General features: G+C 45.9%; 1 protein-coding gene across 3 annotated transcripts in view; it reads right to left on the reverse strand.

Annotated features, from left to right (window-relative positions):
• Nucleotides 1-15,008, reverse strand: part of GTF3C1 (general transcription factor IIIC subunit 1) — a 489,121-nt gene that overhangs the window by 299,172 nt on the left and 174,941 nt on the right. For all 3 annotated transcript variants that reach the window (XM_063934225.1, XM_063934223.1, XM_063934224.1), the window contains one exon: nucleotides 13,331-13,476. In XM_063934225.1, the coding sequence (XP_063790295.1) occupies nucleotides 13,331-13,476 (146 nt within the window). The remainder of the gene's footprint in view (nucleotides 1-13,330; nucleotides 13,477-15,008) is intronic.

Below are 15,008 nucleotides of genomic sequence, written 5' to 3' on the forward strand. Positions count from 1 at the left end.
ATCATGTCTATTTGAGGAAGTGCCCAACGACTTGTTACTTCTGCAAAGACCTCTTAATGAAGTCCCCACTCTCCTGGATGGAGATCGTGTCTGCTGAGGAAGTCTGCTTCCCAGTTGTCTACTCCCGGAATGAAGACCGCTGACAGAGTGCTTACATTATTTTCCGCCCAGTGAAGAATCCTGGTGGCTTCTGCCATTGCTGCTCTACTCCTTGTCCCGCCCTGGCGGTTGACATGCGCCACGGCTGTGACGTTGTCTGATTGGATCAGAACGGGTAGGTTGCGAAGAAGACTATCCGCCTGTTGCAGGCCGTTGTATATGGCCCTTAATTCCAGCACATTGATGTGTAGACAAGCCTCCTGGCTTGACCATATTCCCTGAAAATTTCTTCCTTGTGTGACTGCTCCCCATCCTCGGAGGCTCGCGTCCGTGGTCACAAGTACCCAATCTTGAATGCCGAACCTGCGAGCACTCTGGAGCCACCACAGGAGAGAGACCCTGGCCCTGGGGGACAGGCTTATCCTCCGATGCATCTGTAGATGGGACCCTGACCACTTGTCCAGAAGGTCCCACTGAAAAGTTCTCACATGGAACCTGCCGAACGGAATGGCCTCGTAGGCCGCCACCATCTTTCCCAATACTCGAGTGCATTGATGAACTGACACTCTTTTTGGTTTCAGCAGGTCCTTGACCATGCTCTGGAGTTCCTGGACTTTTTCCATTGGGAGAAAAACCCTCTTTTTTTCCGTGTCCAGAACCATGCCCAAAAATGACAGCTGAGTTGTCGGAACCAACTGCGACTTTGGTAGATTCAGAATCCGGCCGTGTTGTTGTAGTACTCTCAGGGAGAGAGACACGCTTTTTAGTAACTGATCTCTTGATCTTGCCTTTATCAGGAGATCATCCAAGTATGGGATAATTGTGACCCCCTGCTTGCACAGGAGCACCCTCATTTCCGCCATTACCTTGGTGAAAATTCTCGGGGCCGTGGAAAGCCCAAACGGCAACGTCTGAAACTGGTAATGACAATCCTGTACAGCGAATCTCAGGTACGCCTGATGAGGAGGCTATATGGGGACATGGAGGTATGCATCCTTTATGTCTAGTGACACCATAAAATCACCCCCTTCCAGGCTGGAGATCACTGCCCGGGGAGATTCCATCTTGAATTTGAACCTTTTCAAATATAGGTTTAGGGATTTTAGGTTCAGAATTGGTCTGACCGAGCCATCCGGCTTCGGGACCACAAATAGGGTTGAATAAAACCCTTTCCCCTGTTGCCCTAGGGGAACCTTGATAATCACCTGCTGTTGACACAGCTTTTGTATGGCACCTGAAACTATTTCCCTCTCTGGGGGAGAAGCTGGCAAGGCCGATTTGAAAAATCGGGCGTGGAGGTACATCTTCAAACTCCAGTTTGTAGCCTTGGGATACAATTTCGACCACCCAAGGGTCCAAATCCGACTGAACCCAGACCTGGCTGAAGAGATGAAGACGTGCCCCCACCGGTGTGGACTCCCGCTGCGGAGCCCCAGCGTCATGCGGTGGATTTTGTAGAGGCCGGGGAGGATTTTTGTTCCTGGGAACTAGCTGTAGCTGGTGTTCTTTTCCCTCTACCGAGGAAGGAAGAGCCCCGACCCTTTCTGAACTTATGTGACCAAAAGGACTGCATCTGGTATTGAGGTGTTTTCTTTTGCTGTGGGGGAACATAAGGCAAAAAAGAAGACTTATCCGCGGTAGTTGTGGAAACCAGGTCCGCAAGGCCCTCCCCAAATTACACTTCACCTTTGTAAGGCAAAGCCTCCATAATTCTCTTTGAATCAGCATCACCTGTCCATCGACGGGTCCACAGGGACCTTCTAGCAGAAACTGCCATGGCATTGGCTCTTGAACCCAACAGCCCAATATCTCTCGCAGCCTCTCTCATATATAACGCTGCGTCCTTAATGTGACCCAAGGTCAACAAAATACTATCTTTATCTAAGGTGTCAATGTCAGATGACAAGTTATCTGCCCACGCGGCAATTGCGCTACCCACCCATGCCGATGCTACTGCAGGTCTGAGCAGGGCTACCGTAGTCGCATAAATTGATTTTAAGGTAGTTTCCTGTCTGCGATCCGCAGGACCCTTTAGGGCCGCCGTGTCCGGGGACGGTAGCGCAACCTTTTTAGGACAAGCGCGTCAAGGCCTTGTCCACAGTGTGCGAACTTGTCCTTTGAGGTGAAAGGATACGCCATAATAATTCTCTTGGGAACCTGCAGTTTCTTGTCTAGAGTTTCCCAAGCCTTTTCAAATAAAGCGTTCACCTCATGAGATGGGGGAAACGTTACTTCAGGTTTCTTTTCTTAAACATGCAGACCCTCGTGTCAGGGACAGAGGGGTCCTCTGTGATATGCAAAACATCTTTTATTGCAATAATCATATATTGAATACTCTTGGCCACTCTTGGGTGTAACCTCTCATCATCATAGCAGACACTGGATTCAGAATCCGTGTCGGTATCAGTGTCTGCTATCTGGGAGAAGGGACGTTTATGGAACCCTGAAGGGTCTTGTGACACAGCCAAAGCCACTGATTGACTCCCTACTTTGTCCTTGGACTCTGCATTGTCCAATCTCTTATGTAATAAAGTCACATTAGCATTTAAAACATTCCACATGTCCAACCAATCAGGTGTCGGCTGTGCCGACGGAGACACCACCACCATCTGCTCTGCATCCTCCCTAGACGAGCCTTCCGCTTCAGACATGTCGACACACACGTACTGACACCCTCATACACACTGGGATATCTGTATATGGGGACAGACCCACAATAAGGCCCTTTGGAGACACAGAGAGAGAGAGTATGCCAGCACACACCCAGCACCACTAGATACTGAAACAAAGTCCCAGCCTGTAAAGCGCTATATCTACACAATTTAGCACCAAATAAATGTGCCACCCCCTCGTTTTTGCCCCGTTACTTGTTCAGCAGGGGAGAGTCCGGGAGCAGCTTCTCTGCAGCTTGCTGTGGAGAAAATGGCGCTTGTTAGTGCTGGAGGATCAAGCTCCGCCCCCTCGACGGCGGGCTTCGGTCCCGGTCTTTTTCTTTAAACTGGCAGGGGATTTATTATATACTGCCTCTACAGTATCTATATAAAACTGTGCCAGACTTATTTGAGGTGAAAATTGCTGCCCAGGGCACCCCCCCCTGCGCCCTGCACCCTTGCTGTGCCTGTGTGTGTTGTGGGAGCAATGGCGCGCAGCGCGACCGCTGCGCGGTACCTCATGAAGATCTGAAGTCTTCTGACGCCTTTTAAGTCTTCTTGCTTCTTACACTTACCCGGCTTCTATCTTCCGGCTCTGTGAGGAGGACGGCGGCGCGGCTCTGGGACGAACAGCAAGGACGACACCTGTGTTCGACCCTCTGGAGCTAATGGTGTCCAGTAGCCTAAGAAGCAGAGCCCATCAGTCCAGGAAAGTGGGTCTGCTTCTCTCCCCTCTGTCCCACGAAGCAGGGAGCCTGTTGCCAACAGTGCTCCCTGAAAATAAAAAACCTAACAAAAGTCTTTTCAGAGACTCAACTGCAGTGCATCCAGTCTCCTCTGGGCACAGGATCTAACTGAGGTCTGGAGGAGGGGCATAGAGAGAGGAGCCAGTTCACACCCATCTAAAGTCTTAGAGTGCCCATGTCTCCTGCGGAGCCCGTCTATACCCCATGGTCCTTACGGAGTCCCCAGCATCCTCTAGGACGTAAGAGAAATAAATCACGGTGTACACCGTGATTTATTAAAGCACTATTGCACCTTAATCGACAGAGATCAGACTCTGAAAGCCGCCGGCCAGGAGAGGTGTGTGTGTGTGTGTGTGTGTGTGTGTGTGTGTGTGTGTGTGTGTGTGTGTGTGTGTGTGTGTGATATATAAAATTAAGGAGCGCATACACTATTGTTAAAAAATTCACAATTTTATTAAAAATATATATTAATATCAATCGAGACTGCTATTTCCTGTGCAAACTACACTTTTTATTACTTTCTCTCCATGATGCCTCACTTTAATATAGTGAATTGATAAAAATTATTCTATATATGTGAAATAATGATTGGTTACATGTTTTATATAAACTAAATATGGTATTTGCTGCTTATATTTCCATCTGTCTGCTTAATTGTATAAAGTGAAAAACTTGGTGTGTTCACCTGTTATTGATTTAATGACAAGATTACAATAAACTGAAATAAAACCAGAGGCGCAAAACCGATATGTAACATGCAAATAATGGCAACACCACAACCTGATTCTCTTCTCAATAGGTGTTAGTGTTGATTCTTTGTTGTTCAAAGTTCATTCCAGGTATTTGACCTCGGAAGAAAAGGATGTATAGTGTAATACCGTTATATAAAATATATCCCAACTCTTTATTAGTATTCCACTCACATGAAGATGGATATAAACTCGCATATATGAGAATCCACGATGTGGATACAGCCAGTTCTCCTTTCACGTAATTCTTAGGATCAATACCTCGGAAGAAAATTATTTAGTGCAACACTGAGATTTTTTAAAACACAGTTTTAATTTAAAATTGCACTCACATTCAAATAAAAGCATAAAGGCATTAAGACATGGGGATTTTTTGGTCCTCACAAACAATGGAAATGCGTCCCAGCGGTCCACATCAAAAGTCAGGTTCCAATTCCACCCCTCATGAAGGTCCACGGTAAAAGTCCACGATAAAAGGCACCTTGCTTAACGCGTTTCGGACCTCCAATAATACGGTCCTTCCTCAGAAGCATCATTAATCCCCATGTCTTAATGCCTTTATGCTTTTATTTGAATGTGAGTGCAATTTTAAATTAAAACTGTGTTTTAAAAAATCTCACAGTGTTGCACTAAATAATTTTCTTCCGAGGTATTGATCCTAAGAATTACGTGAAAGGAGAACTGGCTGTATCCACATCGTGGATTCTCATATATGCGAGTTTATATCCATCTTCATGTGAGTGGAATACTAATAAAGAGTTGGGATATATTTTATATAACGGTATTACACTATACATCCTTTTCTTCCGAGGTCAAATACCTGGAATGAACTTTGAACAACAAAGAATCAACACTAACACCTATTGAGAAGAGAATCAGGTTGTGGTGTTGCCATTATTTGCATGTTACATATCGGTTTTGCGCCTCTGGTTTTATTTCAGTTTATTGTGCACTTGTCTCTCTGGGTTTTTGGTGAAATCCTTGTTTTAAAACTAGGCTGCACTCGGAGTGTTTATTGCGCAAAATTTGGTGTTTTTCTTCTTATATGATTAATGACAAGATTGATGGACTAAATTTATTGGCTGTTCAGCCTTTTAAATATTACCTACTGATACTTACCTGGATCACCTTCTGTGGAAACCGTTGCTGTATTATGCTGGAGAAACGCATCAAGGGAGATAATGACCGCAGTATTGTGAGTCCCCATCTGCTGTGCTCAATTGAGTGACTTCAACTGTGTGGAATACCAACGCTGCTAAAAAATAAGAATTTACTTACCGATAATTCTATTTCTCATAGTCCGTAGTGGATGCTGGGGACTCCGTAAGGACCATGGGGAATAGCGGCTCCGCAGGAGACTGGGCACATCTAAAGAAAGCTTTAGGACTATCTGGTGTGCACTGGCTCCTCCCCCTATGACCCTCCTCCAAGCCTCAGTTAGGATACTGTGCCCGGACGAGCGTACACAATAAGGACGGATTTTGAATCCCGGGTAAGACTCATACCAGCCACACCAATCACACCGTATAACCTGTGGTCTGAACCCAGTTAACAGCATGATAACAGAGGAGCCTCTGAAAGATGGCTCACAACAATAATAACCCGATTTTTGTAACAATAACTATGTACAAGTATTGCAGACAATCCGCACTTGGGATGGGCGCCCAGCATCCACTACGGACTATGAGAAATAGAATTATCGGTAAGTAAATTCTTATTTTCTCTAACGTCCTAAGTGGATGCTGGGGACTCCGTAAGGACCATGGGGATTATACCAAAGCTCCCAAACGGGCAGGAGAGTGCGGATGACTCTGCAGCACCAAATGAGAGAACTCCAGGTCCTCCTCAGCCAGGATATCAATTTTGTAGAATTTTACAAACGTATTTGCTCCTGACCAAGTAGCTGCTCGGCAAAGTTGTAAAGCCGAGACCCCTAGGGCAGCCGCCCAAGATGAGCCCACCTTCCTTGTGGAGTGGGCATTTACAGATTTTTGGCTGTGGCAGGCCTGCCACAGAATGTGCAAGCTGAATTGTACTACAAACCCAACGAGCAATAGTCTGCTTAGAAGCAGGAGCACCCAGCTTGTTGGGTGCACACAGGATAAACAGCGAGTCAGATTTCCTGACTCCAGCCGTCCTGGAAACATATATTTTCAGGGCACTGACAACGTCTAGCAACTTGGAGGCCTCCAAGTCCCTAGTAGCCGCAGGCACCACCAATAGGTTGGTTCAGGTGAGACGCTGAAACCACCTTGGGGAGAAACTGAGGACGAGTCCTCAATTCCGCCCTGTCCGAATGGAAAATCAGATAAGGGCTTTTTCAGGATAAAGCCGCCAATTCTGACACGCGCCTGGCCCAGGCCAGGGCCAACAGCATGATCACTTTCCATGTGAGATATTTTAACTCCACAGATTTAAGTGGTTCAAACCAATGTGACTTTTGGAACCCAAAACTACATTGAGATCCCAAAGTGCCACTGGAGGCACAAAAGGAGGCTGTATATGCAGTACCCCTTTTACAACGTCTGAACTTCAGGGACTGAAGCTAGTTCTTTTTGGAAGAAAATTGACAGGGCCGAAATTTGAACCTTAATGGACCCCAATTTCAGGCCCATAGACACTCCTGTTTGCAGGAAATGTAGGAATCGACCCAGTTGAATTTCCTCCGTCGGGCCTTACTGGCCTCGCACCACGCAACATATTTACGCCAATTGCGGTGATAATGTTTTTGCGGTTACATCCTTCCTGGCTTTGATCAGGATAGGGATGACTTCATCCGGAATGCCTTTTTTCCTTCAGGATCCGGCGTTCAACCGCCATGCCGTCAAACGCAGCGCGGTAAGTCTTGGAACAGACAGGGTCCTTGCTGGAGCAGGTCCCTTCTTAGAGGTAGAGGCCACGGATCCTCCGTGAGCATCTCTTGAAGTTCCGGTTACCAAGTCCTTCTTGGCCAATCCGGAACCACGAATATAGTGCTTACTCCTCTCCATCTTATCAATCTCAGTACCTTGGGTATGAGAGGCAGAGGAGGGAACACATACCCTGACTGGTACACCCACGGTGTTACCAGAGCGTCTACAGCTTATTGCCTGAGGGTCCCTGGACCTGGCGCAATACCTGTCGAGTTTTTAATCATCTGGAAGACTTCTGGGTGAAGTCCCCACTCTCCCGGGTGGAGGTCGTGCTGAGGAAGTCTGCTTCCCAGTTGTCCACTCCCGGAATGAATACTGCTGACAGTGCTATCACATGATTTTCCGCCCAGCGAAGAATCCTTGCAGCTTCTGCCATTGCCCTCCTGCTTCTTGTGCCACCCTGTCTGTTTACGTGGGTGACTGCCGTGATGTTGTCCGACTGGATCAACACCGGCTGACCTTGAAGCAGAGGTCTTGCTAAGCTTAGAGCATTGTAAATGTCCCTTAGCTTCAGGATATTTATGTGAAGTGATGTCTCCAGGCTTGACCATAAGCCCTGGATATTCCTTCCCTGTGTGACTGCTCCCCAGCCTCGCAGGCTGGCATCCGTGGTCACCAGGACCCAGTCCTGAATGCCTAATCTGCGGCCCTCTAGAACAGGCATTCCCAACCACGGTCCTCAAGGCACACCAACAGTGCATGTTTTAGTAATATCCAGGCTTCAGCACAGGTGACTTAATTAGTAGCTCAGTTATTTTGATTTAACCATCTGTGCTGCAGCCTGGATATCACTAAAACCTGCACTGTTGGTGTGCCTTGAGGACCGTGGTTGGGAATGCCTGCTCTAGAAGATGAGCACTCTGCAACCACCACAGGAGGGACACCCTTGTCCTTGGTGACAGGGTTATCCGCTGATGCATCTGAAGATGCGATCCGGCCCATTTGTCCAGCAGGTCCCACTGGAAAGTTCTTGCGTGGAATCTGCCGAATGGGATTGCTTCGTAGGAAGCCACCATTTTACCCAGAACCCTTGTGCATTGATGCACTGAGACTTGGCTCGGTTTTAGGAGGTTCCTGACTAGCTCGGATAACTCCCTGGCTTTCTCCACCGGGAGAAACACCTTTTTCTGGACTGTGTCCAGGATCATCCCTAGGAACAGAAGACACGTCGTCGGAACCAGGTGCGATTTTGGAATATTGAGAATCCAATCGTGCTGCCGCAACACTACCTGAGATAGTGCTACACCGACCTCCAACTGTTCCCTGGATCTTACCCTTATCAGGGAATTGTCCAAGGAAGGGATAACTAAAATTCACTTCCTTCGAAGGAATATCATCATTTCGGCCATTACCTTGGTAAAGACCCGGGGTGCCGTGTACCATCCATACGGCAGCGTCTGAACTGATAGTGACAGTTCTGTACCATAAACCTGAGGTACCCTTGGTGAGAAGGGTAAATTTTGACATGAAGGTAAGCATCCTTGATGTCCCGAGACATCATGTAGTCCCCTTCTTCCAGGTTCGCAATCACTGCTCTGAGTGACTCAATCTTGAATTTGAACCTCTGTACTTAAGTGTTCAAAGATTTTAGATTTAGAATCGGTCTCACCGAGCCGTCCGGCTTCGGTACCACAACAGTGTGGAATAATACCCCGTTCCCTGTTGCAGGAGGGGTATCTTGATTATCACCTGCTGGGAATACAGCTTGTGAATGGCTTCCAAAACTGTCTCCCTGTCAGAAGGAGACATCGGTAAAGCCGACTTTAGGAAACGGCGAGGGGGAGACGTCTCGAATTCTAATTTGTACCCCTGAGATATCACCTGAAGGATCCAGGGGTCTACTTGCGAGTGAGCCCACTGCGCGTTGAAATTCATTGAGACGGGCCCCCCACCGTGCCTGATTCTGCTTGTAAAGCCCCAGCGTATACTGAGGGCTTGGCAGAGGCGGGAGAGGGTTTCTGTTCCTGGGAACTGGCTGATTTCTGCAGCCTTTTTCCTCTCCCTCTGTCACGGGGCAGAAATGAGGAACCTTTTGCCTGCTTGTCCACGAAAAGACTGCGCCTGATAATACGGCGTCTTCTCATGTTGAGAGGCGACCTGGGGTACAAACGTGGAATTCCCAGCTGTTGCCGTGGCCACGAGGTCTGAAAGACCGACCCCAAATAACTCCTCCCTTAATAAAGCAATACTTCCAAATGCCGTTTGGAATACGCATCACCTGACCACTGACGTGTCCATAACCCTCTACTGGTAGAAATGGACAACGCGCTTAGACTTGATGCCAGTCGGCAAATATTCCGCTGTGCATCACGCATATATAAAAATGCATCTTTTAAATGCTCTATAGGCAAAAATATACTGTCCCTATCTAGGGTATCAATATTTTCAGTCAGGGAATCCGACCACGCCAACCCAGCACTGCACATCCAGGCTGAGGCGATTGCTGGTCGCAGTATAACACCAGTATGTGTGTAAATACCTTTTAGGATACCCTCCTGCTTTCTATCAGCAGGATCCTTAAGGGCGGCCATCTCAGGCGAAGGTAGAGCCCTTACAAGCGTGTGAGCGCTTTATCCCCCCTAGGGGGTGTTTCCCAACGCACCCTAACCTCTGGCGGGAAAGGATATAATGCCAATAACATTTTAGAAATTATCCGTTGTTATCGGGGGAAACCCACGCATCATCACACACCTCATTTAATTTCTCAGATTCAGGAAAACTACAGGTAGTTTTTCCTCACCGAACATAATACCCCTTTTTTGGTGGTACTCGTATTATCAGAAATGTGTAAAACATTTTTCATTGCCTCAATCATGTAACGTGTGGCCCTACTGGAAGTCACATTCGTCTCTTCACCGTCGACACTGGAGTCAGTATCCGTGTCGGCGTCTATATCTGCCATCTGAGGTAACGGGCGCTTTAGAGCCCCTGACGGCCTATGAGACGTCTGGACAGGCACAAGCTGAGTAGCCGGCTGTCTCATGTCAACCACTGTCTTTTATACAGAGCTGACACTGTCACGTAATTCCTTCCAACAGTTCATCCACTCAGGTGTCGACCCCCTAGGGGGTGACATCACTATTACAGGCAATCTGCTCCGTCTCCACATCATTTTTCTCCTCATACATGTCGACACAAAAGTACCGACATACAGCACACACACAGGGAATGCTCTGATAGAGGACAGGACCCCACTAGCCCTTTGGGGAGACAGAGGGAGAGTTTGCCAGCACACACCAGAGCGCTATATATATACACAGGGATAACCTTATATAAAAGTGTTTTTCTCCTTATAGCTGCTGTATAGTTAATACTGCGCCTAATTAGTGCCCCCCTCTCTTTTTTTTTAACCCTTTCTGTAGTGTAGTGACTGCAGGGGAGAGACAGGGAGCTTCCCTCCAACGGAGCTGTGAGGGAAAAAATGGCGCCAGTGTGCTGAGGAGATAGGCTCCGCCCCTTTTTCGCGGACTTTTCTCCTGCTTTTTTATGGATTCTGGCAGGGGTTAAATGCATCCATATAGCCCAGGAGCTATATGTGATGCATTTTTTTTGCCATCCAAGGTGTTTTTATTGCGTCTCAGGGCGCCCCCCCCCCCAGCGCCCTGCACCCTCAGTGACCGAAGTGTGAAGTGTGCTGAGAGCAATGGCGCACAGCTGCAGTGCTGTGCGCTACCTTGTTGAAGACAGGACGTCTTCTGCCGCCGATTTTCCGGACCTCTTCTGCCTTCTGGCTATGTAAGGGGGCCGGCGGCGCGGCTCTGGGACCCATCCAAGCTGGGCCTGTGATCGTCCCTCTGGAGCTAATGTCCAGTAGCCTAAGAAGCCCAATCCACTCTGCACGCAGGTGAGTTCGCTTCTTCTCCCCTTAGTCCCTCGATGCAGTGAGCCTGTTGCCAGCAGGTCTCACTGAAAATAAAAAACCTAATCTAAAACTTTCACTAAGAAGCTCAGGAGAGCCCCTAGTGTGCACCCTTCTCGTTCGGGCACAGAGATCTAACTGAGGCTTGGAGGAGGGTCATAGGGGGAGGAGCCAGTGCACACCAGATAGTCCTAAAGCTTTCTTTAGATGTGCCCAGTCTCCTGCGGAGCCGCTATTCCCCATGGTCCTTACGGAGTCCCCAGCATCCACTTAGGACGTTAGAGAAAAAGTTTTACGAAGCAATCTCTGAAACCATTCAGCATCACAGACCATCTGCATTGTTTGACTAGTGATCAGCCGCGTCCTCCCTCCCCGGGATATTCAACAGATCACTGCCGCTCCCACCCACACTGCACCGTCCGAAGCGGTCAGACACTGCGGGACATCAATAACCAGAGGGGTGAGCAAACAAACGAAGCGGCCGGGGGGGTCGTAGCATAATGTGGGATATGGAGGATTATAGCTACCTCCATCACCGACACTTAAATGCTTCAACAAAGTTTCCCGTGGAAAGCTATATCCACTTAGTAATGGGACTCTCTATGGTCTAATTACATATCACAGCAGTTTTGAAATAAGATTACAGCGGAACTCACACACATAAATTATAGTGTGTGTGTATATATATATATATATATATATATATATATATAAATAAATAGAGGCAAGGACCGGCACTCCTATGGATCATGCAGGATGAAGTGCCCAGGTGCCAATGAAGTGATGTACAGTCTTGGAAAAAAGGTACGGCACTCCAGGACTTATGGAAACATACCAGCAGCAACCTCAATAAAAGCTGTCCACGCAGCTTAATGCAGTCAACGTTTCATTTAATATTAATTAAATTTCGTCAGGACAATATCCTGACGAAATTTAATTAATATTAAATGAAACGTTGACTGCATTAAGCTGCGTGGACAGCTTTTATTGAGGTTGCTGCTGGCATGTTTCCATAAGTCCTGGAGTGCCGTACCTTTTTTCCAAGACTATATATATATATATATATATATTGCAAAGTGTGTTATAAACATGATACAAATGTATCTCTATATATATCCAATGTGAATTAAATAATCTTACTAGCGGTCTCGATTGATATTAATATATATTTTTAATAAAATTGTGAATTTTTTTAACAATAGTGTATGTGCGCTCCTTAATAATATATATATTAAATTAGTGGTTGAATTGAGGTCACGAGAAGACCTTGTAGGAGCTTCCACGTAATTTAAGTATAGCAGCAATTTGGTGTTTTATAATACACCATTGTGGTTTATTCAATATTGGAAGCCCCTGATTTGACTTTATTGGTTTTGATATATTTTGTCATATATTTGGTCTACTGAACAACAGCATGCATCTTATATTGCCGACCTCCAAATATAACCAATTGTAACTTAGCGGTTGTTTTAATGTGTAATAATTGAAATCAAAATAGTACAAGGAGCTGTTTTAGAGAGAAATGCTTTTATCACATAATGCGTCATGTGAAATGTCCCAAAATAATGAAAAACCAGCTTGCACATCAAGGTTTGTTTGAATACCAACAGGAAGTTTGGTTTTCTACGGTCACATGGAGAGTCACTTGACCCTTAAGTTGGGTTCAGTATGAAATACCGATGGCCGGGATGGTGGCCGTAAGTATACCGACAGCAGCATCCCGGCCACCAGTATGCCAGCGAGGTGTGCGCTAGTAAGCCCCTTGTGGGCTCAATGCACTCGCCACACTGCAGGTACCCACAGAAGAAGAAAAGCCTGCCTCGCTGGTAATCCGGCGTCGGCATTGTACCGATGTGCGGGATTTCGGCGCCGGCATTGTGATCACCGGAATCCCGTGCGGCGGTATCTTAACAGTTGCATGTGCTGTATGATTCATTATATACAATAAAATGTAGGTTCAAACATTACTGTGTATTCCCGATAACATAAGCATAAATGTTCTATGCTCTATCAGCCTCTTTAGTCTTGATATTAATTTATTAAGATATTAATTAAATCTGAGAATCTTTAAATTTCTTAACTTTAGAAGCAGAAGGTTCAAACTGACAAATTGGCAGCATATTAGCATGTGCCACACAAATGCATTTAAAAGAAGTTTACACATTTCTATTCATTTCAATGGTCATTTGAAGTTGCGCTGTCTTTTAAATATAGAGGCGGTAAAGGAAACTTAATATGTTTGGAAATAAAAGGGATATTTTGGGCTTTGTTACTCATTACATGGAGCATAAAATTGAAAGAAGATGAATATTACCTTGTAGCTGACTTGAACTATTTGTATGAAGATGGAGAGGGGCAGACAGAGCAGGATATCACTAACAATAACCCAGCCAGATCCATATTCACAGTGTACAGTGGCAGGTGGTACATATCTAATCCATGAGACTTCATCTACATAGACTACAAAATACAAAATAGAACATGTAATATACAGGTAGTATAGCGTGAAAGCTAATTTCAAAATCCTCATTCAGTGAGATGGTTAAGGTAAAGTATGATAAGCTAACAAAAGTTCATATCTAAGAAGGTAAACAAGCGCTAGTTGTGGTATAAAACCGTAACTGTGGGTGACGCATTACATTGATACATAACATTGCATTCGGTGGTTTTCATCTATGTTCTAAATAGAATCATGATATCACCTAAAAGTATAGTCGCGTAATGAATATATTCTTCCTCTAGGTCACTTATTACTTGCGCACTGACAATGCTGTAGAACTATTGGTCAAGGGAAAACTGTGAAATTTTATTTTATTTATTTATTTATTTTTCATCAAGTTTTAAGTCACAGTATACTTTATAAGATTAGAACAATAAACGAGGAAGCCACCTGCCTGGAAAGGTCAGAGATAGAACACTATAAAAGTGATGACAAAAATGGACTACTTAAACACTTAGGGGGTAATTCAGAGTTGATTGCAGCAGCAAATTTGTTAGCAGTTGCGCAAAACCACGTACACTGCAGTGGGGGAAGATATAACATTTGCAGAGAGTTAGATTTGGGTGGGTTATTTTGTTTCTGTGCAGGGTAAATACTGGTTGCTTTATTTGTACAAGCAGTGTACAAATAAAGCAGTTGCTGAAACTAATTGGAGGGTGGGATCTATATGGGTATATAGGTAGCACTAGTTCCCTGTACTGGTATCCTGACAAAGGTCAGAACCATGACCGAAACGTCGATCTAATTTGTTTGCTATTTGATGGCTTCAATAAAACTTGTGGCTGCTTGAAGACTGGTGAGTGCTCCCCTTATTTGGAACTATATATATATATATATATATATATATATATATATATATATATATCTCACATGGAGAGAACACGGCACTCACAGGACTTTGAAGGGGTGGTCTTCTGTATGCCGACTGACGGGATTCCGGCGCACAGTATACCGGCGCCGGGATCCCGACAGCCGGCATACCGACACTTATTCTCCCTCGTGGGGGTCCACGACCCCCCTGGAGGGAGAATAAAACAGTGTGGCGCGCGCAGCGAGCCCGCAAGGGGCTCATTTGCGCTCGCCACACTGTCGGTAAGCCGGCGGTCGGGCTCCCGGCGCCGGCATGCTGGTCGCCGGGAGCCCGACCGCCGGCATATCATAGTGAACCCCTTTGAAGAACATCCAGCTAGTTCAAAATATGGCTGGTTGAGCGGCTTACATTACTGTCAACGTTTCATTTATTAACTAAAGTTAGTCAGGACAAACATTGTTCGTACTGGATGTTCTTAAAAGTCCTACATACATACATATATATACATACATACATACATACATACATACATACACACACTTAGTCCGCACTCATCATGTTTTGTATTTGTCTGCTGGGGTGTCATCCAATGAGGGGAAAATCAGAAAGACTTGTCCCACTCCAAGTTAAATTAGTATAGATGGGAGCACTCACCAGTCTCATTCCACAGTTTTATTGATC

Source organism: Pseudophryne corroboree, chromosome 7, assembly GCF_028390025.1.
Source record: "Pseudophryne corroboree isolate aPseCor3 chromosome 7, aPseCor3.hap2, whole genome shotgun sequence".
NCBI classification, from domain to species: domain Eukaryota; kingdom Metazoa; phylum Chordata; class Amphibia; order Anura; family Myobatrachidae; genus Pseudophryne; species Pseudophryne corroboree.